Here is a 27,898-nt window from a genome sequence, read left to right as displayed (position 1 = left end):
TGATGGAGGAGTGTGGCAGTGAGGGAGGCAGGGGACATGAGAGTGGCAATTGACAAGGACAGTCAGACAGTCAGTCGGAAGGGCTCAGTTGACATGGTCACTTCCTGAGTAGAATATAAAGGAATGGTGTATTAGTGGGTCTGCAGGGAAGGCATTGTCACTTAGTGAGCGCAGGAAATGGGTCGTCACTTAGTAAATCTACAGGGAATTGAAGAGAATTTAATGGATCTGCAAGGAGAGATGGTAACTTCCTGATTCTGCAGGATAGGTATGGTCAGTTAATGAGTCTGCAGAAAGGGATGATCACTTAGTGTGTCTGCAGGAAGGGATGCTTACCTCTGAGTGTGCAGTAAGGAATGGTCACTTAGTGAGGTTCAGCAAGCAAAATTCCCTTAGTGAGTCTGAGGGAAGGGTTGGTTGCCTAGGGGGTGTCTACAGAGGGATGGTCATTTCGTGGGTCTGCAGGAAGGGATGGTCACTTAGTGAGTCTGTAAGAAAGAGATGATCACTTTGGTGAGTCTGCAGGAAAGATGTGGCCACTTAGTGAGTTCACAGGGAGGGAGTGGTGGAGCTGAAGCCAACAGGTAAGTTCTGTTCATGGACTTGCATGCATGCTGTTCTGCCTTAGGGGTTGTTGTTAAGTTTTGAATGGACAGCAGTTGTTCCCACCTCAGTGGCTGGAAGGGCTGAGACAGGCAAGGAAATTCCTGCTGGCCTATGCACACCCTTCTCAGGACATTCCCCTTACTCCTGCAATCTAAACCTCACTAACCAGAAATGCCATTGTTTAAATCACAGGGAACAAGAGGTCACCTCATGCTATGCTCTAAAAAGGAAGAGTCCGAAAAAGAAAAGAAGAGCCATGACTTCAAAGTAAATTAAAAAAAAATTGATATCTCTATCCTGTACTATATTCTCACCACAAGGAACCGAATCTCCCACCCAGGGCTGTTGACCTGGCCTTCAAGCATGAGTGTTAGAATTATCAGTGATTCTTCTCAAACCTGACACCAGGGTCACAGGTGACTTCAGAGCAGGGACACTTCTATGCTGCATAGGGTACAAACTAGCCAAGGCATGTGCATTTCCTGCACAGGAGGACTCAGGGCAGTGTTTGGCACAAGCTGGTCTCAAACTCCTCATTTGTGTGGATCGCCATGGTAGGTCATGGTGCTCAGAGCCTGGGCAACTGCCAGTGCTTTTGTATTTGAACTTCTTGGCAGAATTCTTTGGCTACTTCTTGGGTCATCATCAGCCTTGAGTAGTAGCACAGGAAATTAACAAGATGAAGAGTGTGGACTAAACCCCAGAGGAATGACCTCCCTCCCTCCTCGGCACTCCGACCTCCTCCTCAGGATCCCCTCCCTCACACTGTACCAACATCTCCTCAGTTATGTACATAGGTAAAGACTTCAGAGAGATTTCTCAGGCTTTGGAGAAGTCCAGTAGAAAAAGGCATCCACAAGAAAGGTGGGCAGGTAGCTCATGGGGAGGTAGAAGAACTTGGCATCCCAACCAGCTGAGTACCGGGTGCGAGGGTGACAGGAAGTCAGGGCGTGCTCCATGCAGTCGGTCACCAGAGACAGGTCTTTGTTGCACCTCTGGTCCAATCCATTTAGTATTTTCAGATCTATTCAGAATGAGGAATGATTCAGGTGTCACACAGCTCCCATCACTCTTGTCTCAAACTAGCATAGAGGAGAATTTCTATTCTCTATGTGGGAGAATCCATGCCTCAGAAACCCAAGCCTTTTCTGTCCCAGTTCCGCCTAAGGACTGTAAACAGTCTCCAAGGAAGAATTGTGCACAGTCACCTACATCTCAGCTCACGAAAGTGCTGGTCTTATACCTCCTCCCATCCCTGACTTCACTTACAGACCTATGGTCATAAGAGGATCACAAGGATAGAGCAGCATGTTCTGAAAGCCAATAATACCTTTCCTGACCCCATACACAAATTGATCACCGCCACCAGGAAATTGGTCTTAGTATGTGTTCTCTGAGGCCAAACCAGCATGACATTGGAACTGCTAAGTGAGCAGAGGTTAAGGGTTCAGGACTGGACTTGACTTTGGTCCTCAGCTCACTTACAAGATGCCAGGTAGTTCTCGCCGTAGACTTCCCTGACTTCTGAGCTGGTCTGGTCCCACAGCATCTGGAAGTTTGATGATAATGTGACACCATTGGTCACCTCAGTCCTGAAGAAGCCAGGCTCTACAATAGCCACCTTGATCCCAAAATAGGAGAGCTCTCTCCTGCAAGACAGACAGATGTCAAGGAATTCAGGGGTCTTTCAGAGAAAACACTTTAACAAGAGTACAGTAGCATGACAACAGGAACCTGTGATGAGGAAAGGTCATTCCCATTGGGTCTGGGATCTGCAGGAAATGGGGAAGAATCTCGTGATTAAGGCATCACCTCTGTGCTGTTGGATGTCACACTAAGGGTTTGGTGTGTGTAGCTCACTGCTCTAGCACTGAACATTTTGCTCTATGGCATTGCATAAGGCCTTTCTCAATGTAATGCAGAGACAAAGGACCTAGTCCCTGTCCAAGCCACCTCCACCTCACTTGTATCTCCATCGACCCCATATCTGTCCTAGAAAGTTCTCAGGACACGCCCCATACTTTCTTCTTCCTGCAGGTGTCTCCATATTGCAACCCCCTGCATCCAACTCCCTCACATTCAGAAGTTGCCACTTCCCTGGCCCAAGTCCTTCCAATGGTTCCAACTCTTGAAAGGTGTGATGGTTTGTATATGCTGGCCCAGGGAGTGCCATTATTAGGTGTGGCCCTATTGTAGTAGGTGTTTCACTGTGAGTATGGAGTGGGAAACCCTCTTCCTAGCTGCCTGGAAGCCAGTATTCTCCCAGCAGCCTTCAGATGAAGATGTAGACTCCCATGTTTCCTATACCATGCCTATCTGGACACTGCCATGCTCCCACCTTGAAGATAATGGACTGAATCTCTGAACCTGTGAGCCAGCCCCAATTAAATGTTGTCAGTATAAGAGTTGCCTTGGGCATGGTGACTGTTCACAGCAGTATAACCTTAACAAAGAGAAAACTGTTGCATTCCCAACAGCACAAAATAAATGGCATCGAGCGCTCTCCAAGTTTCCATAAGTCTCATTCCCACCTAGTGACCACCCTCCTTCCACATCTGTCCTGTCATTATCCAAGGAGAATCCACCTATACATCCAGTTTCCAGGTTTGAGGATCTCCTCCTAACTCCGATGCAGTCTAATTCTGTTGCGGAATCCTTTGGAAATCCTGACAACTGCTGACTTCCCATGGCATTCCCACAGGGAGGTCACAGTTCCTCACGGTCTCCTCTCTCAAGCTCTCATTTCCCATACTCTTTGAGTCATGATAGAATCACATAAGTTATGCCAGAATGTATTTATTATGGATCCTACAGGGGCCTGAAAGCTATCTGTGAAATTGAAAGAGATATTCACCCCAATTCACAAACATCCTTAGCATATAACAGTCATGGGTCTGGATTCTTCACCCAAAAGAATCACAGTTCCAGTCCTAGCCCAGTAAAGTCCACCAGTGCCTGCACGACTCTGTAACAGGAAATAACAAACTCAACTAACGTCTCAGTCATGCCCTCTTCTAGAGACTTGGATATGTGCTGCTCAGTGAGTGATTCAGTGAGGGGAAGGGGGAAGAGATCAAAGTCTGAGTTTCATCGCCCTGATGGGGACTTAAAGAATGTGATTAAATAAAAACCCTCCCAAAGACCCCCTCAAGAACCCCTCTCCTTCCAGTACCTGAGGGATTCTGAGAAGGCCTCTACACCATACTTGGAGATGCAGTAACCACCACCAAAAAAAGACAGTCGGCCTGCGATGCTGGCAACGTTGACCACACGGCCCCTCGCCTTCCTCACTAAGGGCACCGTGCTCAGAGTCACCTCGATCATGCCCAACAGGTTCACATCCAGCACACTTGCAATGTTCTGTTTGTTCAGCCACTCATTGGGACCCAGGTGGCCGGAGATGCCAGCATTGTTGACCAGGCCCCAGAGACCTGGGAACAATAAAAGAAAGAGTCACACAACACAGTTTTAATTATGGATGAAATGCACATTTGAAAAGGTAAGACCACTGTGACACATGTTCACTGGAGAGTAGGATTCCATGATAAGAGCTTGGTATCAACAGGGCAGGGAACTCATGCCAGAGACTGCTGGCTCACAGCATGGATACCTCCATGCTTCAAGTCTTCTCAGCTCACCCCTGTACCTGGGAATCAGCCAGCAGTCCCTTCTTACTTACTATGTTTAAGAACAGATGGTGGAAACATGGTGACCTTTTCTTAATCTGGAAACCATGAAGGTGTGATTGTGTTTTACATGTTTATGCCACCCTTGCAGGAAATTTTACTCTTTTACTTCATATGATTGTTTGAGGGAAATGGAAGTCATAGGCTTTCAACTAGAGCCTAGAATTCTACAGAGAACAGATCTTCAGATGTAGCCCAAATCCTTCACAAGAACCAAGATGATCATGTGCAGATCAAACACATTGGAATAAAATGCTATAATGTTGAAGTTGCCTTGGGGACCGCAAGATGTTCGAGATGCCAGAGGCATAGGATATCTGCTGAGGAATGCTCCTAACATAGAGTGTAACCAGCCCTGAGAAAGAAGTCTGTTGCAGTCACCAAGATGAAGAATTGGAGATCTGACAGTGGCTTTGATATCAGACGTGGAGATACAGACTTTGGAGGTGCCCAACTGTTTTCCTATACAGCTTGGAGGACTACACTTAAGAGACAGCCTGAATCTCACAAGAGACTTTTAACAGTATGGAGACCGTTACAGACTATGGGGACTGTTGAAGTTGGATTAAAAGTATTTTGCATTATGCTATGTTTAGATATGGGCACGATAGACGCATGTGTTTGAACAAGCCTATGGAGGCCGGGGAATATGCCTTTGAATATGTTTTACCCATAAGTGGCAGGATTGGGAAGTACAGCCTTGCTGCCCTAGGTGTGAACTTTTTGGAGAAAGTGTGTCACTGTGTATATAGGGTTTAAGACCTTATGCTAGCTCCCTAGAAGTCAGTCTTCTTTGGTTTTTCCTTTGAAAAGCATGTCAAACTCTCAGTTCCTCCTATATCATACCTGCTTGGATGCTGCCACCTTGACAAAGGAATGAACGTCTGAACCTGTAAACCAGTCCTGAGTGAATGTTGTTCTTCTAAGAGGTGTCTGTTCACATCAGTCAAACCCTAACTAAGACAAGAGTTGGAGGCCATACTGTCTGATGTCATCAAACTGAGAGGAGGCAGCTGCTGCCCAACTAAAACCTTCACTGCCACTGATTAGCCTTCAGGAGCAAGCAGATACTCTGTACACTCCCAGAGGACAAAGGCAGTCATTACTATTACCCAACCAGAATCCCTGAGATCTACCACACTGACCTGCCCTTAAGATATACGGTGCAATATAGGCACCAATGTTATGGGGTAACTAAACACTGTTCATTAGATTTAAAGTCTGCCCTTTGAGATGGAACCCATAATGACACTACTAACGTGTTCCATGAACCTGAGACTAGAAATGTCATGTGTGAAGATTAGAAAACTGAACATTATTATTCTGCAAAGGGAACACACAGCAATAAGATTCTTGATGCACATTACTAACTGCACTTAAAGTCTGGAGCCTTGGTCAACCTACATCAGGAAAACTGTGTCTTGCCATAGACAAGAACTGACACAGAGACACACAAGTGCCCAATGAGCAGAGAGTGAAAGACTCTGGCACACTCAGTCCTAAAAGGGATGTCTTCATCACGGCCCTCCCCTAGAGGCTCAGAGACCTATGAGGATGAGGAGGCAGAAACATTAAGAGCCACACGTGATGGGTGACTCCAAGGAGACTTCCAGACACACAGGACTGCGGCTCATATGAACTCACAGACACTGTGGCAGCTCATGGAAGACCTGCACAGGCTCAAGGAGACAGTGACCAGCACTGACGAGGGAAGGGGGACACATGGTCTAACCTCTAAGCAAGGAGCTATTTGTAATTGATACCTGCTGTCTAAGGGAAGAACAGGCTTCTGTACTGTAGGGTCAATGGTGCCTTGTAGACTTTTTATTGTGTACTGTGTGAAGATTCAAATGCTGGTTTCTCTGTTCACTAACTTGGTTGCAATCCTTAGTCATAGAATATCTGGGTGCAGTCTTGTGTAAACACCACCTTTCCAATTGTTCCCTGAAGAGTCAATAGAGACCTTAACAACCAATGACTGAGCAGGGAGAGCACATTGCTGGACTTCTCCCAGCCAGGGAAAGGAGCTGGGGAAGAGGAAAAGTGGATTAGTGTCCTACAGAGAGTCTAGGAGACACCACAAGAAAACACCTGGACAGAGAAATCCTGAAACCACAATCATCTTCCCGAATTAGGCTGGGAAGTGGCAGATTAGTTTAGAGGATTGAAATAGAGTAATATTGCTCAGTAATTCTGCCCTTTAAGCAGGTTAAATAAGTAACATAGTCCAGTCTGAGTTATTTGAGAACCAGCTGGGTAAGAAGCAAACTGTCATTTACTTATTAAAAGGGCACACACAGAACCTTACACCCAAGATTGGTTATATCTCCACAAAATAAACTCTCAGAAATTTTGGCAGAAAAAGGAGCCTACATATTTTTTCACCTTGTTTTGTGCTAACTTCTTTGCTTGTTTGTTGTTTGTTTGTTTGTTTGTTTGTTTCCTTTATTGTTTATTTCTGTGAGTAGTTTTTCCTTGGGGGGTTTTATTCTTGAGAGAGAGAGAGAGAGAGAGAGAGAGAGAGAGAGAGAGAGAGAGAGATATGAACTTGGGTGATTGTGACATGGGGAGTAGTTGGTCATCAGATGGTGATCAGCTCCAGATCAAGACCCTGCCTCAAAAGCACAGGCCAAAAGAACACAAAGAGACCAAACAATACCCAATGCCAAAGCATGCTAACATTGGTGGGGCTTGGTTGAGGGTCAAGTTAATTTTAATTCATTCAATACTATTGCTGTAATAAAAGTACTTTTAGTGGTAACATTGCTCACCTTTTCAAAGTGGAAAAAAGGCACATTAAACACACAGGACAAGGGATTACTAGTTCTATCCACTGTATACTAAATGGTATGTTAATTGAAGTTTGATAGTCTAGAGTTTAGAAGGATAACTGGTTTTGTTTTATATTTACATACATTTATTTTTAAATAATAAAACAAATGCAGGAGAGGGAGAGACAGGGAGAAAGGGATGGCTGTGTGTGTGTGTATGTGTGTGTGTGTGTGTGTGTGTGTGTGTGTGTGTGTGTGTGTGTGTGTGAGAGAGAGAGAGAGAGAGAGAGAGAGAGAGAGAGAGAGAGAGACAATGCCTAGCTTTTACTGTCCTGAGGCATTCCGTGACATTGGTTTAGGCAGGGCAATGGTGGTGGCTGTCCCTGTAAAGGTGCACAGGTCATACATAAGAACATGTTCCAGGACTGAGAAAGCAGATGCACTCTGGCACATGACCTTCACACAGAGGGTAGACTCCAGGACCCCAGGGCTCTCCTTCCTCCTCACTGTCTCTAACCTAGGACTCAGCAGCCAACAGCCCAGTCTTTCTGCATAGGAAGACAAAGAGGACAGGGAAGAGTTGCTCATGACATCTTCCCGAGGCATCAGCAGACCAGGAATGCAGAGCTTGGAGAATCCAGTGTAGAAGTAAGAGGACAAAATGACATGCTGGAGACGGGCACAGTCTGCAGTTACTCCAACTCCACCCAGACCCCCATCAGGATCTTTTCAGGACTACACAGGCCTTCCCTTCACACACACACACACACACACACAGAAAACCAACAACGCAAACAGGAATCTCTATGGTACCTCTGTTCCCAACTCGCTCCTTCACCCACTGAGTGGCTGCCACAATACTCTCTGTCTTGGTGACATCAAGGATCACTGTCTCCAGCCTGTCCGATGTCTTGCTCCTCAGCTGCTCGGCTCCCTTCTCAGTCAGACATGCAGCCAGCACCCTCATGCCTCTCCTGTCCAGCTGTCTGGCCAGAAGGTTCCCAAAGCCCGAGTCACAGCCCGTGATGAAGACATACTTGTCTTGGAGATGGCTCACCACCTTCCTCTCCCTCAACAAGCGCAGGAGGTTCCACAGGCCTACCAGTGCCACCAGGTAGAGCCACATGGCTTGTAGAAGACAAGCAGAGGGACAGACTCTGAGTCAAAATGAGACAGGCATCTGCTCACGCAGGATGGTGTAGGCTTCAGGGACTCCAGCCTTCTGATGTGCATTCCTGTGCTATCCTAATAATTACTAATGCCTCACTTCTCTGGTCTTTGACCTGCGTTTGAATTGCAGAAATAACATGCCCTATCGCTCTCCCTATATCACTGCCAAAGAAAGCACCACTCACTGTTCAATAACACAAATCTACTATCTCATATTCTTTACTTCCTGTGCCCATGTAGGAATCTATGTTCCGTTACACATGCCCCATGGTGCAGTCCAAGGCTCACCTGGTGTCTCTGCATCTTCCGCTCTGAAGCCACAAACCAGGACGTTGTGAACATAATGAGAAACTATTGGTGGCCTGCACTTGGACTCGGGACAACTTACATGTCAGGACAGGGACAACTTGTACCCTCTGAATATAGCAGCTCCCGGTATATAGAAGGGCCAGTCCCAAACATGAAAGGCTGCCCTCAAAGGAACACAACGTGATGGGGCTGGGACCCCAGACACACCATGACTGGCAGAGTTGATTTGTAGAAGGAAATGACTTCATCCTCTCAAGTACCTCTTCTCTCAGCCGCCTGGATTCCAGCAAACAAGAGCATAGATTTATTGAGTTGTGTCTTCCATGACTGCCCCTGACTCACCTGGGCCAGGATTCTTGCATAATTTCCCAACAAGCCTTGCTCAGAACTTCCAGAGTACTATGCGGAGCTTCGCATCTGCCTCCTAGCTCTGGGAAATGTCTGCTCAGGATAAACCTGGTGCTTTCCTTCAGGAATGATGTCACATTTCCCTTACCTGACGCTTCCACTGCTTTCTATCCCAACCTGTAGGGAATCAGACTGTGTTGTGCTCTCAGGAACCCTGTTTCTATCAGGAAGGGCCACAATACAGCACAGGTTACAGCTCTGCCTTAAGGCCTGGGCCTTGGTTGTCAGTGGGGAGTGACCTGTGAGTCTGGAGCTGGGCCACTCTCCCTCCATGCAGGTAGCTTACCCCTGGCTCCGCTCTGCATTTGTGCTGCTCTTTCTCCTCAGCTGTGCCTGATCCTCTAGGGTCTACTGCTGCTCTTCCTTGTCCTCCTGCCTCTACTCCTCCTGCTGCTCCAGAAACTACTAGGACATTCTTCATGTGGTCGTTAGCACCCAACGGGGCCTCCAAATCCTACCTCTGACTTGCATCTTGCAAAATGTAGGGCTGGCTTCTCTTGACCAAAGTATGTGCAGAAATTGCTGCTCTTGGATCTTGTATCCCTTCAACAGTGAGTTCTCTACAGCCATTGTTCTGTGGTCATTTCCCAATCCTCTCTCCTACAGTTGTTTCTATATCAACCCTGACTGTATGGGGCACTCTTGTTGGATCAAGGTCTTCTGAACACAACAGGATATTTATCTGGTCAGGCAATTTCTGGATAAAATCAGGCAGAACAGGGAAGTGGATGTCACAGGAGCCACAGGGCTGCAGAGAAAGCCTCAGAGACACCTCCCTGATTCATGAAGTTTCCCTCAGTCCATCCTTCTCTCCTGAGATTCTAGCAGGAGCCAAACGACAGTGTCCAGCTGCTCCTCTTCCCTGTACTGGGGAGGGTGGGTTGGTCCCATTCCAGGCTTGACCCTGTGAGTGTCCATCACTGCAGCTCTTCTAATCTCTGGGCTGCTCTGATCTGCTGAGGTAGATGGGAACTGAGCCGTCTACTGGGATCAGGGGCCTAGTTCAGCCCAGTGGGAAGCACTTCCTCCCAAATTATAGTCCACCCCACCCAACCCATGCAATATGAGATAGTTAGAGCCTAGAGTCAGTGCTGCAAAGGTTGGAAACAGGCCCACTGTCAAGCCTGTTTCTAGATTTGACCACCTACAGCCCCTACTCAGTTTTAACTGGTAAGAGGAAATGAAAGACTATTGGGTTCTAATGGCTGAGGATCTAGGATTGGAGACATGGAATTTGGCTGTGTGCAGTGCAGTTCTCATGCATGTATGAGTGAGCTTGTCTCTTGTGGCAGCCAGAGTCCCTCTGTGTCCCCTCTGAGTACACTGTAGCTTCTCTCAGTGAAGAAAGCTGGGTGAGGAACAAAGGAGGCTCCTCCGGGGATGTGTCATGCAGCCTTGGACCACTTTACAGGGCACTTCCTGCTGCGTACGTGTTGTTCAGTCTCACCATGATGCTCTTGAGCCCTGCTTAGACTGTAGATCGGGCCTGGGTGCTGCCCCTTCCCCTGTGATGCTCAGAGAAGACTGAGATGGGCCCAACCTCCTGAGCAGCGTCCTCACAGGCTACAACATGCAGAGATGCTGTTGGCTTACTCCAGTGTGATTTGTATAGTGATGAAGTTAGTAGGGCTAGAGATGATGAGGTCACAGTAAGTTTGTTATGTAGTGAGCCATCTCACTAAATAAATAAATAAGTAAATAAATAAATAAATAAATAAATAAATAAATACTAAAATATAAATACAGGTTTTGGAGAAACATGTCATCCATTAAGAGTACTTCCTGCTCTTATGGAAAACCCAAATTCATTTCCCGACACCCATATTGTACGGCTGCCCACTTCTTTAACCGCAGTACCAGTGGCCCTCATTCTTCTTCTCACCTCTGAGGGTACTCCCACACTGTGGCATACAAGAACACACAAATGTGCTCAAAGGTCCTAAAACAAACCTTCTAATAACATAGGAAAAATAAATGACCAGGCACATGATAGGGTAGAGGAATTTCTATTTTCATTAAACTAAAAATTATTGTTTATTTATAAGGTTTTCCTGTGGCTCCTCAGCCTCCATTTTTTACTGAGAGAGGAATGGTCAGGCTTCTATGGAAGTCTGTCCCAGGGGCGAGTCTGTCCTGAGCCCAGGGCTCTCTGTCTCTTCCACACAAGCTTTCTCTGCTCAGCCTACTCTTGAGATTCATCGACCTAGCAGCAGACACATCCAGATGTCAGAGACCACAGCAAGTTCCAGACCCTTGCTCTTTTGCAAAAATGTTGTCCGTAAAAGGAAAGACCAGAATTGAAAAAGACACTCTCTACATGCTGATGGAGGAGTGTGGCAGTGGGACAGAAGGAGGGGACATGAGAAGTGGCATGGGACAAGGGCAGACAGACAGTCAAAGGACATTGTTGTGATTGTCACTTCCTGTGTATGATATGAAGGAATAGTCTTTAGTGGGTCTTCAGGGAAGACATTGTCACTTAGTGAGTCTGCAGGAAAGGGATGGTCATTTAGTGGGTATACAGGGAACTTATGATCATGTAGTGGTTCTGCAGAAAGGGGTGGTCACTTAGTGAATCTGCAGGAAGGGATGGTCATGTAGTGGGTCTGCAGGGAAGGGAGTGGTGAAACTGAGGCCTACAGGTAAATTCTGTTCATGGACTTGCATGAACAGTTTCTGCCTTATTTGTTGTTGTTAAGGTTTGAATGGACAGCACTTGTTCCCACCTCCGTGGCTGGAAGGGTTGAGACAGCCAAGGACAAGCCTGCTGATCTTTACCAATCCTTCTCAGGACATCCCGTCACCCCTGTGATCCAAATCTCACTAATCAGCAAAGTGTAGTTTAAATCACCTCATAGTTTGCTCTAAAAATAAAGAGTCCCAAAAAAAACCATGATTGCAAAATAAATAAAAAATTTGTGTCTCCATTCTGTAGTAGATTCTACCCACCAGGAATTGAACCTCCCACCCAGGGCCCACCGACCTGGCCTCACGGCATGAGTGCTAGCATTATTAGGGATTCCTCTCAAACTCCACAGCACAGTTGCAGGTGATTTCAGAGCAGGGACACGTCCATGCTGCACAGGGGTGCAAACTAGCCACAGCATGCACATTTCCTGCACAGGAGGACACAGGGCAGTGCTTGGCACAAGCTGGTCCCAACGTCATTTGTGTGGCTCCTCATGGTAGGTCACGGTGCCCAGAGCCTAGACAACAGCCAGCACTTTTGTCTCTGAACCCCTGGGCAGAATTCTTTAGCTATTTCTTGGATCATCATCAGTGTTGAGGAACATCACAGGAAAATTACATAGTGAGAGTGTGTCTTACAAACAAACAAATAAACAAAAAGAATAACTGAACTCCTGTCTCAGTCCTGGCCCAACCATAGACAGGAGAAGGTGTTTCCCAGGTCGCTTGCCTCCAACAAGGGGAAGGTAAGAGAGTTCACAAACTGGGATAGGCTCTTTTATTTATTCATTCACTCATTCATTCATTCATTCATTCATTTTTAAAGATAAATTTCATCATAAGTGGTTGTGAGCCACTATGTGGCCCCTGGAACTTGGACTCAGGACCTCTGGAAGAGCAGCCAATTCTCTTTACCTGTGAGCCATCTCTCCATCCCCCTGATGGGGACTTAAAGACTATGATTAAACAAGAACCCTATCAAAGCTCCCCTCACGGACCCCTTCCCTATCTAGTACCTGAGGGAGTCTGAGAAGGCCTCTACACCACACTTGGAGATGCAGTAACCACCACCAAAGGAAGAGACTTGGTCCATGACACTGGCAACGTTGACCACACGGCCCCTCGCCTTCCTCACTGAGGGCACCGTGCTCACAGTCACCTCGATCACCCCCAACAAGTTCACATCCAGCACACTTGCAAAGTCCTGTTTGTTCAGCCACTCACTGGGACCCCTGGGGATGGAGATGCCAGCATTGGTGACCAGGCCCAGAGTCCTGGGGACGGTGGGAAAAGAGAGTCACACAACACAGGTTTAATTATGGATGAAATACACATGAGACAAGGTAAGACCACTGTGATGAGTGTCTACTGGAGAATCGGACGCCGTGATAAGAGCATGGAATCAACAGGGCTGGGAACTCATGCCAGGGACTGCTGGCTCACAGCATGGATACCTCCACGCTTTAAGACTTTGTGAACCTGGAAAGCAACAAGCAGCCCCTTCTTGCTAAGTTTAAGAGCAGGTGTTGAAGACATGGCCACCCCTGCTCATCTGGAGACCATGTGTGGTTTGCACATTGACGCATTCGTGCAGGGATTTATTCGTTCCGTTTATCTTCAGAGTTCTCTGAGCAGTTTCACACATGCCTGCCTTGAGGAGAAGGGGTCTGAAGCTATATCAGTGGGCATAATGCTTGCCTCCCGAGCCTAAGGACCTAGCTTGAGCCTGCAAACCACCTTAAGAGATGAGAGGGTGGGATGCTTTCAATCCCAGAACCGGGGAGGTCTAGCGAGGAGCCTAGTAGCCTAGATAAACCTGTGAACCACAGGATGCAGATCTTTTCTTTAAAAAAAAAAAAAAGTTTAAAAAAATGGCACAAGACAAAAATAGACAGCCCCCTCTTCAGGCCCACACACCTCGACACATCCTGCATCATCACTGAGAAACTTTTGTGAGGTGTTTAAAAGTATGAGGCTAACCTGAAGGAGCGGGCACAGCACAGCCCCACCTTCCTCGTCACCCACGGGGCACAGACATGTGTCTGTTTAGTCACAAAGCTACAGACCCTCACCTTGTAAGTGCCGTGGTCCTCAACAGCACCTCCTCACTTTTAACCACCGTGCAGCATCAGCCGGGGACTTGGTGACTTGAGGCAATTGTGGTGTTTGCTAATTTTGAAAACTTGGCCCAAAAGCCACGTGCCCTGTCAGCCCAAATCATACCTTACCCTTCTAGAGATGCAAACTGTTTAACCAAGACGCTTTACTCTTAGTATCCTAAAATGGGCTTAGTAAAACTGCTTACAAGAATAGTGCTTATGAGCATAAATGTAGGGAACAAGTTGGGGGTGGTGGCATATACCTGCAATCCCCATACCAGGGAGGCTGAGGCAGAAAGATCGTGAGGCCAAGGCCAGCTCTGTATCGACATTCTGTCTCAAGCCCAGCAGTAGTGGCACATACCTTCAGCACTCCACAGGCGGAGACAGGTAGACATTGGAGTTCGAGGTCAGCCTGGTCTACATAGTGAGTTCCAGGACAGCCTGGGCTATACAGAGAAACTCTATCTTACAAAAACAACAACAGCCACAACAACAACAAGCAAAAATAAACATAAACAATCAAGGCTTCTGACTCCACGGTTAAATTAGTGGAGATTTGCTAAAAGTTAGGATTTTCTATGTCATTGAATATCATCATTCAAAGAAATCTTATTGATGTGGTAAAAATTCCTCACCTCATCTTTCTAGAGTGAAAAGAATGTATTCATTTTTAATGCATACAGGTTAAACTGTCACTAGTTTTTGTCACTGGGTGGTGAATTACAGGTTAACTGCTGTTTGTTCCCCAGTGTTTGGAATAATGACCATGTTTTCAATTTATTCTTAGATTTCTTTAAACCACGCTTTCTTCCCCCACTACTAGACTATTCAGAGAAGAGCAACCCCCTTCCTAGAATTTAGTCTCCCAAGTCAGTCTTTAAGCTGGTCTGACCTGCTGTGTACCCAGAACAATCATGTCTCCTTCACAGAGGACGAGCTGACTGGTAAGAGCAGGTATGCTGTTGACTCAGGAGAACCACCCCAGGCTGGCTCCAGGTATCCTGCACACACAGTCCACAGCTGAGTCCCATCCTCTGCTTCAGAAGGTACCCTGCCCTAACCTGGCACTCAGCATCCAGCAATCTAGATTTTCTGCATAGAAAAGATAACAGGGCGCAGACAGGGATGTGAGAGGGTGAGTCCTCATCAGGGCACCTTCCTACCGAGACCAGAGCACTTGGGAGACAGGAGGTAGGGGCTGGGGACAAGAGAGCGTGCTCAGGTGATGTGCTGGGTTACTACTTCAGGCCCCCCAGACCCCATTAGGGATCCGGGCAAGGAGTACGATGGGGAAACGCCCTTCAAACAGGGAGACAAACCAACAACACAGACAGGAATCTCAATGGTACCTCTGTTCCCAACTTGCTCCTTCACCCACTGAGTGGCTGCCACAATACTCTCTGTCTTGGTGACATCAAGGATCACTGTCTCCAGCCTGTCCGATGTCTTGCTCCTCAGCTGCTCGGCTCCCTTCTCAGTCAGACATGCAGCCAGCACCCTCATGCCTCTCCTGTCCAGCTGTCTGGCCAGCAGGTTCCCAAAGCCCGAGTCACAGCCCGTGATGAAGACATACTTGTCTTGGAGATGGCTCACCACCTTCCTCTCCCTCAACAAGCGCAGGAGGTTCCACAGGCCCACCAGTGCCAGCAGGTAGAGCCACATGGCTTGTAGAAGACAAGCAGAGGGACAGACTCTGAGTCAAAATGAGCCTGCCCTGTCTTCAGAGGGAAGAAATAGGAATGCAAAAGATGGGTAGGCAGCGTAGCCTACAGGCTTCTGGCAAGTATGACTGTCGCTCCTCTATGACTGTCTTTCTCTAGAACTTTCTTTTCTTCCTTTCTTTTTTGTCTTTTAATCCTGCTCCACTTCTGCAGTCTCAGGTTGATTTTCCGTGCTGATAAGCAAACGCCCTTGGGCACCTCCTACTTAAAAAGCACCTCCCTAATTGGTCCACTCCTCTCTGCCCTCTTATGCACAGAAGATCCATCTAAGCCTAATGACTCATGGCCCACGTCAGTCAAGGTTCAGGCTCAGCCTCTCTGTGTACTCATTTGAGCATGGGTAGAACACTATTGCAAATGCAGCCTTGGACTCTAGACAAATTTACAACGAAATCCTTTTTTTCAATCCTCATTTCCTCAGCAGACTAAATCTCTGTCATCCCTTACAGGAGCACAGGAAAGGCCTCAGGAGAAGGTACCAGTTGTCTCCCTGGAGTAATACTTCTCTGGGGTTGGGGAGTGAAGGTCACTGAATGTGACATCTGACCTCAAAGACAAACCGTCCCACTTTGCTTCCCATTGCTTTGATGAACACTATGGCCAAGCAACCTGTGGAGGAAAGGGGTTATTAAAGTCACAGTTTACGGTCTGCCATGAAGGAACCTGGAGGCAGACACTGAAGCAGAGGCCGAGGCTTGCTTCCCGTAGCTTGCACAGCCTTCCTCACTGTGGGTGCCCAGCCATGGGTGGTACCACCTGCAGAGGGCAGGGCCCTCCCATTTCAATCACTAGTCAAGAAAGTGCCCTACAGACAATCTGACGGTAGCATTTTCTCAGGTGTGGTTCCTCCACCCAGATAACTCTAGCTTGTGTCAAGTTGGCAAAGAACTACACGGGACATAAAACAGGAAGGGAAGGAGATGGGGTCTGGAAATGCCCATGGATGAAACTCCCAGAACTACTAGCCAAGGAGAGAATGACTTGTATGAGCCCTCCCCTGTCTGTGTGGGTTTAGCTTGACATGACTGAGCCATATTGAGATCTAAGAACCATTATTACTTCAGATTAACATGAGCCAATTATCCCATGTGGTTTCCCAGAGGAAACCCCTGAAGCACTAAGTTCAGTTTTGCCATAGATTGCTGCACCAGGAACCTGTCTGGTGCTGGTTCTGGTTTCAGGTGCCTCTCAGGTAGAATGAAGACACTTCCGTACCAACCCTCTTTCTGACACAAAATCTGCAGGGATCCAACTGTTCTTGTAGTTTTAAGGATGGCTTATTTAAGCTTACACTCTGAGGATACCGTCCAACATGACAGCAAGAGCAGGATATGGCTGGGCATGTCACTTCTGCAGGGAGCAGAGAGGAATGAACGCTCATTTTGTATTTGGTTGGACTCCACTTACAGGGTGGTGCTGCCACTCTCTTGAAATGACCTCACGGACACTGTGAAGTTTATCCTATCAGCGAATCTAAGGCCTGCCGTGCTATCGATAGAGTTTAACTAGCACAATCTCCTACCCTAAAACTCACTCTTATGGTTTGAATCTGCGATGTCTCCATCCGGGCTCTTGTTTTAAATACTGCTCCCTCGGTCATTGGTACTGGCTGAGGAATCTGAGGAACCTTTAGGAGAGGTTTACCTGGCAGGGGAAAGATGGTCACTAGGTTGGTGGCATTTGTAGGTTATAACCCCCACCCTTGATTCTGGACCTAGTCCCTCTGCTTCCGGGTATCCCACAAGGACAGGGACGGTGGTTCTGCTGTGGCTTCCCACACCAACTGAGCTCCAAGATAAACCCTCATCACAGTATCACAGAAGGAGCTAATACACACCCGACTCATCTGCCTTTCCTTCTTAGCCTTCGTAGCACCTGGGAGCTGGTCCTCATGGACTAAGGCTTGGTTGTTCCACAGCCTCTGTTTGGGAGCCATCATTGTCCTCTTCCTTACTGCTCTGGGACTTTCTTGCGCTCATACCTAGATTCCTCAGACACTCTAAAAATGGAAAGCCGCAGTTGAAGAGAGCTTCAGCCACGCGCCAGGAACTGGAAAGTTGGCGTGTATATCCTGGCAGGACACTTAGGAAGGCATTTCCCCTCAGGAGACGTGAGACAGGGTCAGAGTTTGTATCCCATAGGATTGTCCATGGAGAGTTCTGGGACGGGGAACAGAATGCCACATCGCACAGGAGACAGAACAAAGAGGGGCCAGGGCAGAGACAGAAGCCAGGAGTTCATGACTCTGTCATCTCTACTGCTCATGTTTACCAAACGTTGCGTCCTTTAATTAGGGGAAGATGAGGATTTTGCTGAGGGGCGGGAAACCAATGTCTGGGGCTAGAGGGATGACTCGGTCATTAAGAGCACTTGCTGCTCTTTCAGAGGACATCAATTCAGTTGACAGTGCCCATCTTGGGTGGCTTGTAGCCCCTGCAATACCTTCTTCTAGCCTGTTTGGGAACCCACACGGTATACACACATACACATAGAGAAAACTAAATCTTGTTTGTCTAAGACAAGAAACCAGTGTCTGGGAAGAGCCATGCCCCTCAACTGATTGTCTCAAGCTCTTCTGTCTTGACACAGGTCTTAGCTTGGAATCTGTCACCTGGACTCGAGGCCCTCCCCGAGATGTCCATTCTCTCAGTTATGGGGGTATGCTTCCCCATGGCCGGGATTCCTCATTCTCCAAGACTGGCAAAGGTCTGGGCTACACATAGCAGTTCAAATCAGTTTCTATCCCTCAAGAGCTACATTATCCATCTAAGCCAGGGACGGGAACCCACATCTCACCTGACGTACTTCTTCCTGAGTCAAAGATCTAGAACTAAGCTAAATATGGCAGTACAGGTGTATCATTCCAGCACTTGGCAGGCAGAGGCAGGATGACTTCGAGTTTGAGGCAAGCCTCCTAAATTATCTGGTGAGGACTCATTTCGGTACAGCCAAGACAGAAAAACAGGGGCGTGAGGCATTTATCTCATGGCACCTACACACTATGACTGGACTGTGCCCCAGTCCCTGCTTAGATCTACTGGACCATATCTGGTTTTTTTCCCTAGGAAAAGTGGTCTGGGAATAGGGTGAGGGTCTGGAGAGCCTTGCAGGCCTGGATGCTTTAGATTTCTGTATCTGTGTGGCTTTCTTTGGGGGAGGCCCTTATTTGCAGCCTCAAGAGGAACCTTGCACACTATCCAGTCTGTGTCCATCAGAAAGACCTCATGGGGGGGCAGGAGAGGGGACAGCTCTGGAGCATCTCCTTGGAGCTAGACCTGGAGCGAGGTTTCATTTGACTAAAGGCACATGGGCGTTCTGAGTGCACCGGATACTAGAGCTTTGATGGACTTAGAGACCCCGAGGGATGAGATCTACCAACCATCTCCTGTGTTTGAAGAGCCTGCCCACATGAAGCCGATGACGTTCCACTCCTACCTGTGTTTCATACTTTGTCTGATGATAGGAGATTACTTACAGCCTCCATTTTCTTCATCTTTATAACAAAGAGGAATCTAGATGACTTCAGCAATTCCTCCCAACTCTAACTTTTGGGGAGTCAAAGTGTTATGAAATATAATTCAGCCAGGGGGTACCTGGTGGACCAGGTGTGTGTGTGTGTACGAGAGAGAAAGGGGGAGGGGGAGAGAGAACCTGTTGTACCTGGCGGGGGAGGAAAGTGATGAAGTAAGCAATTGCTAGGTCCCCGAGGGCAGCCTAGTGAGATCACCAGTAAGCTAACACTAAGACTGTGTTCTTTGCAAAATGGTGGAAACAGAAATCGAAAGCCACAGGAAGCACTGGAGAATTCAGGAAAAACTTCTGTTCCCAGGATCTGAAAAGCTCTGGAGTCAGCAAGGGACTGGCTACATATCCACGGAACAGCTGCAGGAGGAGGAAGTTGGGGGTTGGGGTGGGGGAGGATATGGGATGGGAACGGAAGGAGGGTGCAAAGGCGGAGTGGGGCATGCTGGGAAATTTCTGGGTGGTATCATCAAGAGGGGGAAGCTGGTATCTGGCGCCTTTTGGGTCTCTTATCATCGTAAGCTTCCTTTTCCTTCGCCTGGAGTTGCACCTTCCCTTTCCCGTTCAGGAAGCAGAGAGAGAAAGTAAACAGATGTTCTCCACCTTGTCGAAGGAGATGGAAAGGACAAAAAGCACTTCACCTTTCTCAGACACCTCAAACCCACAGGTGTGTGTCATGGAGGAGATTTCCCAAGATTTCCAGAGCAGAGTCAACTCCAGAAGTAACTTATCCAACTCTGTCTTTTCACCTTAGCTGGTGTCCTTGGACAGCTTTTTTTTTTTTTTTAACATTTGGACATCTTGGGCCTCTTTGAGAATCTAAGGAAGTCCTGATAAAAATGTACCCAGCAGACAAAATCTGTGTATGCAAATAGTGCTTTGTGGGACTCATGTCTGAAGCCACTATGTGACTAATAACCCATAAAGGATTATTGAACTGCTGGCAGTGTGACCTGGGCCCCACTGTGTGGCGTCTCACCTGTGATAATATTCATCTTATAAGCTCTGAGTTTTCATGAGATAATGTTCTTTACCGCTGTGTCGGAAAAAAAAATGGCCACTAATTAGTCAATGTTGGCTGCTTCTGTCACATCTGTCCTGTCCTGTGGTGATGTTGTAACCTCTGGGAATGTTCTCCCCCTTCCACATGAGTGCTGGACTCAGACAACTAATTAGAGGAGGAAGTCGGTATCAAACCAATTTAGGGAAGGGATGGCTGCTCGGAGAAGGCCAGAATGGCTGGCTTCCGGGCTCATGCCAATTTCTATCTACTGACTCCTCTATTTCTGGGAGGAAAGCCTCTTCTCCTACCAAACAAAACGAATGGATACTCTGAACACGTAGCTGACGTGTCTGATTTGCACAGGGGACTGTCATACTGAAATGATCAAGTCTGAGCCCCAAGCTGGTCTGAGAGCTCAGCACAAAGAACAAGGATACGGGAGGCAGGTAGCATTTTTGCGGGGAGCCTGAGGACAAAATAGCCTCTGAGGTCACCCTTAGCTTCTCAATGAGGGAACTTGCGGAAGCTCACGCTGGGTAGTGTAACCGTTTGTTGCCAAACTCTCCAGCCTTGACCTTTCCACTGTACAACTGGCTCTGCCACACAGGCCAGGCAAGTCAGGGAGATCCTGGAACAGCCTGTCTCAGCCATTCTGCAGGGCCAAGGCCAACTCTGAGAAGCTGCCAACCTTTATCTGTGCTTCTCAATATCTCTCCTCTCCTGCCTTCCTTCCTCTGCAGTGTTGATTATAGTGTCTTGTTTATACTTTAAAAAAAAAAAAAAAAAGTGCAGTTAGGCAGGAGGGAAAAGTAAATTTCAGGAATTGTTTCAAGGTGGCTGCTCCTGAGGCTGGCAAGAAGCCTAGATGCACGCACGCACACACGTACACACACACACACACGTACACACACACACACACGCACACACGTGCACACACACACGCACACACACACACACACACACACACGCACACACACACATGGGAGAGAAAATAAGTCTAACCTGAAAGCTTCAGAATTCCCCGATAAAAGAGCAGCCCCCCCCCCCCCCGAGAGTCTGTCTCCCTCTTGCTGCAAATGCAAAGATTAAGAAAGGAAGGAAGGAAGAAAGGGCCAGCTCACAGAGAGGCAAGGCTCCTGAGGGGGGTGATGTCTTCGCCCGTGAGGGGAAACTCAGAGCACCACTAAAATACCACAGAATAGCCAAGGTGTGTGGTGTGTGGTCCATAGGAAAAGACCAGAGAAAGGGCCTTCCTTGGAAGGAGGCATGGTCCAGCTGTGTGTGAAAATTCTCACAAAGTCCTCACTGGTCAGGGGACGCTATACAAGAGAAATGAAGGTCCTGTGTGTACAAGAGCAAAGAGATACAGGACTGTTTGAAAAGTTAAACCACAGTTGACATTCTCATAGCTCATGACAGAGTTCTTTTTACAAATAAATAGAATGACTTGGGAAAACAGAAAACTCAGGGCTGGCCACGGTGGCACACAGTGATAATCCCAGCACTAGGGAAGCAGAGAATCACAAGTTCAAGACCCATCGGTGCTACATACTGCTTTCCAGACTAGCCTAAGCTACAAGGAGACACTACCTCAGACAAGGAAAAGAGCAGCAGGGGAAGGCCAGGCGGCCTGTGTGTAAGAAGCCACGAGGGCCTGAGTTTACCTGTAACCAAACGCAGGGGGAAAGCAGAGACAGGAGGATTCAGGGGCTTGCTGATCATCTGAGAGGGGAGTTTCAAGTCCAATGAACTACACTGTCAAAAATAAATAGAAATAGGGTGAGGTTGGCGCGACGGCCCATGAGTTAGGAGGGCTCATTGCTATTCCTGGGCCTCAGATGGGTTGGAAGGTTCCAGGTGGAGTGGCTCACAACCACATATGACTCCAGCTCCAGGGGATCTGCCACCCTCTTCTGGCCATCGAGGGCACTCACAAACATGTGGCACATACATGCACAGACACACAAACACCTACAGTTAAAAATAAAGCCATTTAAGATACGTAAGGGACTGGAGAGATGGCTCAGAGGTTAAGAGCACTGACTGCTCTTCCAGAGGTCCTGAGTTCAATCCCAGCAACCACATGGTGGCTCACAACCATGTGTAATGGGATCTGGTGCCCTCTTCTGGTGTGTCTGAAGACAGCTACAATGTGCTTATATATATGATAAATAAATAAATCTTTAAAAAATGTAAGAAAATAAAATGAAGAACAATAGGGAAGGACAGTTGACACTGATCTCTGGCCTCTGCAGATAGGCCTGCATGTACAGGGGGGGAGGGGAGGGAGGGAGAGAGAGAGAGAGAGAGAGAGAGAGAGAGAGAGAGAAATGGGGGAGAGAAGAAAACAAAGATGTCTATTCTTTGTTTTCTGTTTTCCCAAGTCATTCTATTTATTTGTAAATAGACAAATAAACAAAGATGTCTATTCTTCTTTTGCTGAAACATCATGACCGAAAGCAACTTAGGGAGGAAAGGGTTTTTTGGTTTAAGCTTCTACATCTTAGTCCATCACTGAAGGAAGTCAGGCCGGGAACTCAAGCACAGCTGTTACCTGGAGGCAGGAGCTGGGGCAGAGGCCATGGAGGAGTGCTGCTTACTGGCTTGCTCAGCCTGCCTTCTTCTAGAACCCAGGGCCACCAGCCCAGGGATGGCCCCACCAACCATGGCTGGGTCCTTCCCCGTCCATCAAGTAAGGAAATGCTCTACAGGCTTGCACAGATCTTACGGAGGCTTGGGCTCACCAAGGCTCCTTCCTTTCAGGCGACACGAGCTTGTGTCAGGTTGGCACACAGCTAGTCAGCACAGCATGTGCTGAAACGTCATTGAACTGTACCGTTTAAAATGGTTAGTTTGGGGGCTGGAGAGGTGGCTAAGCAGCTGAGAACACTTGCTGCTGCTTTTACAGAGGACCTGAATTTGGTTCCCAATACCCACACGGAGTGACTCCCAACTGCCTGTAACTCTGGCTCCAGGGATCTAACACCCTCTTCTGGACTCTTAGGCACCAGCACACATGTGTCATACACACACACACACACACACACACACACACACACACACACACACACACACACACAAATAAATAAAATCTTTAAAATGGCTAATTTTGTTGTGAGGATTTCAGTCCCACAAATATATCCCGTGCAGTCAGCACACCCTTGTCTGTACATCCTACAAAACGCAGACCCAGGTCCAGATGGTCTGCCGTGTGCCACATGCCTGGTGTTTGACACACGGGGGAGTGAGACTCTACACCATCCATCCTGAGAGATGAAAGTACGCATTTCTGTATTCATATAAGAAATTTGCCCTGGGGGTAGAGAGACGGCTTGACAGCTAAGAGCACTTGGTGCTCTTGCAGAGGACTGGGGCTTGGTTCCCAGCACCCACAACCATCCACAATTCCGGTTGCAGGAGATCCGACCTTCTCTGGCTTCCTCAGTGATCAGGCACAAATGTGGTGCTTGTATGTACATGCGGGCAAAATAAACTCACACTCAGAAAATAAACCTTATTTTTCTTTTATTAAAGAAGAAAGAAATTTGCCATGAGGTTTTGTTTTATTTTTCGTTGTTCTTTTGGTTTTGTTTTTTGTTTTTTGGGGTTTTTTTTTTGTTTTGTTTTGTTTTGTTTTGTTTTGTTTGCCTTGAGGTCTCACAACATCCCTTTTACTAGATACTGAGGTTGCCCCACTTTGCAGAAGTGAGAACTGAGGCTGGGGGGCAGAGAGGGCTAATCCATACAGCTACTGAGTCTGGGTTTCAAAGCTTGCAGCCTGACCACCTCCCCACTCCCATCCCTGACACACTACACACACTCGGATGTCCGTCCCCTTTGACTGGATTGGAAGAATACAGGAAAAAGCCCAGCCGTCTCCCACAGAGCCTCAGCCAGTGACAGCTACTTCCCGCAGGCAAGCAGAGCTGCCTGAAGCCAGCAGCAGAGCCTGCTCCACAAAGCTGCCTCTGCAGCCTCCTGGTGGCTCACAGCCCCATCCATAGGCTCTCCTGGACAGGTGCTCCCCAGAGAAATCCAGGTGAGTGCTGTCTTCTCCCTCAGAAGATGGCAGGCAGGGACTGGAGACAAATGGCTTTCCCAAGAGATCCAAAGATTTTTCCCAGGGGTGGGGTTGGGGCGTGGGGGAGTGAGTTCAGAGGTTTGAGGGGTGGGAGGGTGTCTGTCTGTGTGTCTGTGTATCCCAAACCTATGACCAAATAACAAGGCAGAGCAGGAGCCCCTCATGAAAATTGAAGTAAATTAGTAAATTCTCAAGAGGGAGTAGGAGTTAAGAGACTACTGGGGCTTCTGGTAAGCTGGGATTACCAGTGCTGGGAAGAAACCTTGTTGGGTACAAATAACACCGATTTTCCTACAAAATGTCTCCCTTGAGTCAAACTTACACAGTCAGTCTGAGTCCTAAACTCGCTTTTCTCGTCAGCCTCAGTTCCCCTCGGCTCCTGGGGCTTTTAGTTGTGGGGACAGGGGCTGACTTCTCGGGGACCCTCTCTTTTCTTTTCCGACCCTCTCTTCTTTCCAGCAGACACTAGCTGGCCCTCATGTCAGTCATACCCAGCTCCAGGCCGGTCTCCACCTTGGCACCTGACAATGATTTTAGAGAGATCCACAACTGGACAGAGCTGCTCCATCTCTTCAACCAAACCTTTTCTGATTGCCACATGGAACTCAATGAGAACACCAAACAAGTGGTCCTCTTTGTCTTCTACCTGGCCATCTTTGTGGTAGGGTTAGTGGAGAACGTCCTGGTGATATGTGTCAACTGCCGCCGCTCAGGCCGGGTAGGGATGCTGAACTTATACATCCTCAACATGGCCGTCGCGGACCTGGGCATCATCCTGTCTCTGCCTGTTTGGATGCTGGAGGTCATGCTGGAGTACACCTGGCTCTGGGGCAGCTTCTCCTGTCGCTTCATTCATTATTTCTACCTTGCCAACATGTACAGTAGCATCTTCTTCCTCACCTGCCTCAGCATTGACCGCTACGTCACCCTCACCAATACCTCTCCCTCCTGGCAGCGCCACCAGCACCGAATACGGAGGGCCGTGTGCGCAGGCGTCTGGGTCCTCTCCGCCATCATCCCACTGCCTGAGGTGGTACATATCCAGCTGCTGGATGGCTCCGAGCCCATGTGCCTCTTCCTAGCACCTTTTGAAACGTATAGCGCCTGGGCCCTGGCAGTGGCCCTGTCGGCTACCATCCTGGGCTTCCTACTGCCTTTTCCTCTCATCGCAGTGTTTAATATCCTGTCAGCCTGCCGGCTTCGGAGGCAAGGGCAGACAGAGAGCAGGCGCCACTGCCTGTTGATGTGGGCTTACATAGTTGTCTTTGTCATCTGCTGGCTGCCCTACCACGTGACTATGCTGCTGCTCACTCTGCACACAACCCACATCTTCCTCCACTGCAACCTGGTTAACTTCCTCTACTTCTTCTACGAAATCATTGACTGCTTCTCCATGCTACACTGTGTCGCCAACCCCATCCTCTACAACTTTCTCAGCCCGAGCTTCCGGGGCCGACTGCTGAGCCTTGTGGTCCGTTACCTTCCCAAGGAGCAGGCCAGGGCAGCAGGCGGTCGAGCCTCCTCTTCATCTTCCACCCAGCACTCCATCATCATTACCAAAGAGGGCAGCCTGCCGGCTGCAGCGGATCTCCACACCCATGCCATCAGAAACGTGCAGGCGTCCTCTCTGCCTCCGAACACCTCACCTACACTCTGCAATTCCATAGCCAGCTAAGGTAGATTCTAGCTTCTTCCACCAATAACAAAGTTGAGAGGGGGGATGCAAGAGGTCTGTGGGAGGGGGTGGGAAGGACTGGCTTGTTCAGGGTCAATGTTAAGTATATCAAAATGTTGCTGTAGGGAGAGGGAGAAGGTTCGGGACGGGCGGAGAATGAGTCTTTCCTTGATAGTTTACTATTTGTTTGGGTGCTGATGTCTAAGAGAGCCACACAGGTGGGGGTGGGGCAGAGAAGCGAAATAAATAAATCATAGAGACAGACACCTGCGCTGGGAATCTCAGAACTGTGTACTTCCAGCTGGGTTGAGGAAGGCAGAGAGGCTAAGGGATGCTCCACAGAGGGAACGTGCTGCCCTTGTTTCATAAATCACCCTGGCCGGAAAAAACGAGCCCCACCGGAACCTTGCAAAACTTTCCCTTTGTGTTTGTCTGCTCGTTGATATTCCAGCTCACTATGCAAGTTGTGCGGACAAGAGGCCAGAGGCCAAGGACCCAGGAGGCTCCGGCAGGACGTTCCGTAGCTGTGCCTCATCCCTGGCCCTGAGTTCGATAAATCAAGGGGGTGGGGACTACAGCCAGCTGGGTCTTGGGCAGGCACCCAGCAGCTGGCTCAGCAGGATGGCTCCTCCACCCAGTCATCCAGGAAATGTGGCTCCATTTCCCTGTGGCATCCTCCCCTCCCCCAACTTATCCTGCCCCCTCCTCCCCTAAAGCAGAGGCCTCCTCACAAATGACCTCCCTCTCCAAGGGAGATACAGCCACTAGTGATTCCACGCCCATCTTATTTCTCCAGATCTTGGCAAATGTCAGGAACAGCCATTCTTCAGAGGACACCTGGGGAGCTGCTGTAGGTACTCCTCCTCCCATGCAGGGAGAGGGGAGGCCAAAGACTGATTTCCGGAACACTACAGTTGAGTTCTCTCTAGTCGAGTCTTTCCCGAGTCCCCCTACCCAACAAACTGTCTATTAAAACTATGGAAAAAAAAAAAAAAGACATCCTCTTGAAAACAAGTGGGTCCCTGGCAAAGGCTCATTTACCAGACTTGGGGAACTAGGGCTGTGAACAGGAAGGGCTCGCAAACACACAAAAGGTTTAGACTGTAGCTTCTGCCTTCTGCTGTCCGTGGCCTCTGTAAACCACCTGGAGGGCGATGGACTTGCAGACCCGTCCCATACTTTCCTCTGATCTCTGTCTCCCTGGCTCTCCTACCAGCAGTGTACCTGGGATGGTTGTGTGTGTAGAGACATGTGCGTGTATGCAAACATGCAGACCAAAAAAGCCAACAGCAGCTCTTCCTCAATGGCCTTCCAACTTCTACTCTGAGAGAGGGTCTCACTGAACCTAGCTCACCAGCTGGCTGGCCAGCAAGTTCCACAACCTGACCTGTTACCCATGCCCTCAATCACTAGGGTTACAAATGCACATCACCACCATGCCCACCGTGGGTGCGCACACGCGTGTGGCAGACACTTTACTGAGCTGCCTCCCTAACTCCCTGGAAGGCTGAACAACTACTCAACTAGAAACCACCTTTGCTTTTAGAAACCTCACCCTGTGCTTACCAGACAAATCCCTCACATGTTCCATGGTGGGTGCACCCTGGGTCTATCAAACATGAAGAGGGAAACCAATATTGACTGCTCACTGGTAAAGCTAAGAGGGTCTTGAGTCCTGGACTGCCACTCAGTGGCACAGCTGAAGGCTCATTGACCCAGAAGTCTTAGTTGCTGCTTGAGGTACATTTAAAAAAAAAATTAACCAAATGATGCAGAAATGCATTAGAAAGACCTTCTTCGCTTGTCCCCACTTAAAGTGCAAGCTAAGCCTTGATGCCCATTTGTCTGAGGTGAGCCCTGGTATACACCTTATTCATAGGTGACCACAGAAACCTCGTCCCTGAGACCAGGTATTACCAAATGGATCTCCTGAGGACCTGTGTACCCATGGAAGGGATAGACAGACATACCGACTACAAGCCTGTTCTGCCTTGCAGACATTTACCCACGTCAACAGATGACTGGCCAGGCTTTGGGCCTCAGTCAAGCTCTGAGACCAAATGAACCATAGCCCTGTGTTCTCTGAGGGACACAATGATGACGCCAAGCCTCTGCCTCCTGCTTGAGGCATGTTTCCCCTCTCCATCTGCCTCCCA

The 27,898-nt window shown here is 48.4% G+C and overlaps 3 protein-coding genes across 4 annotated transcripts; 1 reads left to right on the top strand and 2 right to left on the bottom strand.

Annotated features, from left to right (window-relative positions):
* Positions 1–863: 863 nt before the first annotated feature.
* Positions 864–8,189, bottom strand: LOC116910283 (retinol dehydrogenase 16). The gene is made up of 4 exons (XM_032914158.1): positions 7,877–8,189; positions 3,779–4,037; positions 2,092–2,255; positions 864–1,630 (listed from the first exon to the last, which is right to left on the bottom strand). The coding sequence occupies exons 1-4, from the start codon at positions 8,187–8,189 to the stop codon at positions 1,413–1,415; spliced, it is 954 nt and encodes a 317-aa protein (XP_032770049.1). The 3' UTR covers positions 864–1,412.
* Positions 8,190–12,578: 4,389 nt separating this feature from the next.
* On the bottom strand, positions 12,579–15,516 carry LOC116910272 (retinol dehydrogenase 7-like). The gene is made up of 3 exons (XM_032914153.1): positions 15,090–15,516; positions 14,910–14,916; positions 12,579–12,912 (listed from the first exon to the last, which is right to left on the bottom strand). The coding sequence occupies exons 1-3, from the start codon at positions 15,400–15,402 to the stop codon at positions 12,648–12,650; spliced, it is 585 nt and encodes a 194-aa protein (XP_032770044.1). The 5' UTR covers positions 15,403–15,516; the 3' UTR covers positions 12,579–12,647.
* Positions 15,517–23,886: 8,370 nt separating this feature from the next.
* On the top strand, positions 23,887–26,737 carry Gpr182 (G protein-coupled receptor 182). 2 transcript variants are annotated; one of them, XM_032914143.1, is made up of 3 exons: positions 23,887–24,025; positions 24,530–25,743; positions 26,194–26,737. In XM_032914143.1, the coding sequence occupies exon 2, from the start codon at positions 24,546–24,548 to the stop codon at positions 25,740–25,742; it is 1,197 nt and encodes a 398-aa protein (XP_032770034.1). In that variant the 5' UTR covers positions 23,887–24,025; positions 24,530–24,545; the 3' UTR covers position 25,743; positions 26,194–26,737. The 2 variants fall into 2 exon arrangements, with proteins under 2 accessions (XP_032770034.1, XP_032770040.1); XM_032914149.1 differs by lacking the exon at positions 26,194–26,737 and having other exon boundaries at positions 23,889–24,025; positions 24,527–26,008.
* The last annotated feature ends 1,161 nt before the right edge of the window (positions 26,738–27,898 follow it).

Source organism: Rattus rattus, chromosome 1, assembly GCF_011064425.1.
Source record: "Rattus rattus isolate New Zealand chromosome 1, Rrattus_CSIRO_v1, whole genome shotgun sequence".
Lineage (NCBI taxonomy): Eukaryota > Metazoa > Chordata > Mammalia > Rodentia > Muridae > Rattus > Rattus rattus.
This window is presented reverse-complemented; position numbering and strand designations above follow the sequence as displayed.

Excerpts from the sequence above, each read along its gene's own strand:
- LOC116910283 (XM_032914158.1), bottom strand. The coding sequence starts at position 8,189 with ATGTGGCTCTACCTGGTGGCACTGGTAGGCCTGTGGAACCTCCTGCGC. Across the intron at positions 2,256-3,778 it reads GCCTTCTCAGAATCCCTCAG|GAGAGAGCTCTCCTATTTTG; the intron begins GTACTGGAAGGA and ends TCTGTCTTGCAG. Across the intron at positions 1,631-2,091 it reads CGAGAACTACCTGGCATCTT|ATCTGAAAATACTAAATGGA; the intron begins GTAAGTGAGCTG and ends CATTCTGAATAG.
- LOC116910272 (XM_032914153.1), bottom strand. The coding sequence starts at position 15,402 with ATGTGGCTCTACCTGCTGGCACTGGTGGGCCTGTGGAACCTCCTGCGC.
- Gpr182 (XM_032914143.1), top strand. The coding sequence starts at position 24,546 with ATGTCAGTCATACCCAGCTCCAGGCCGGTCTCCACCTTGGCACCTGAC.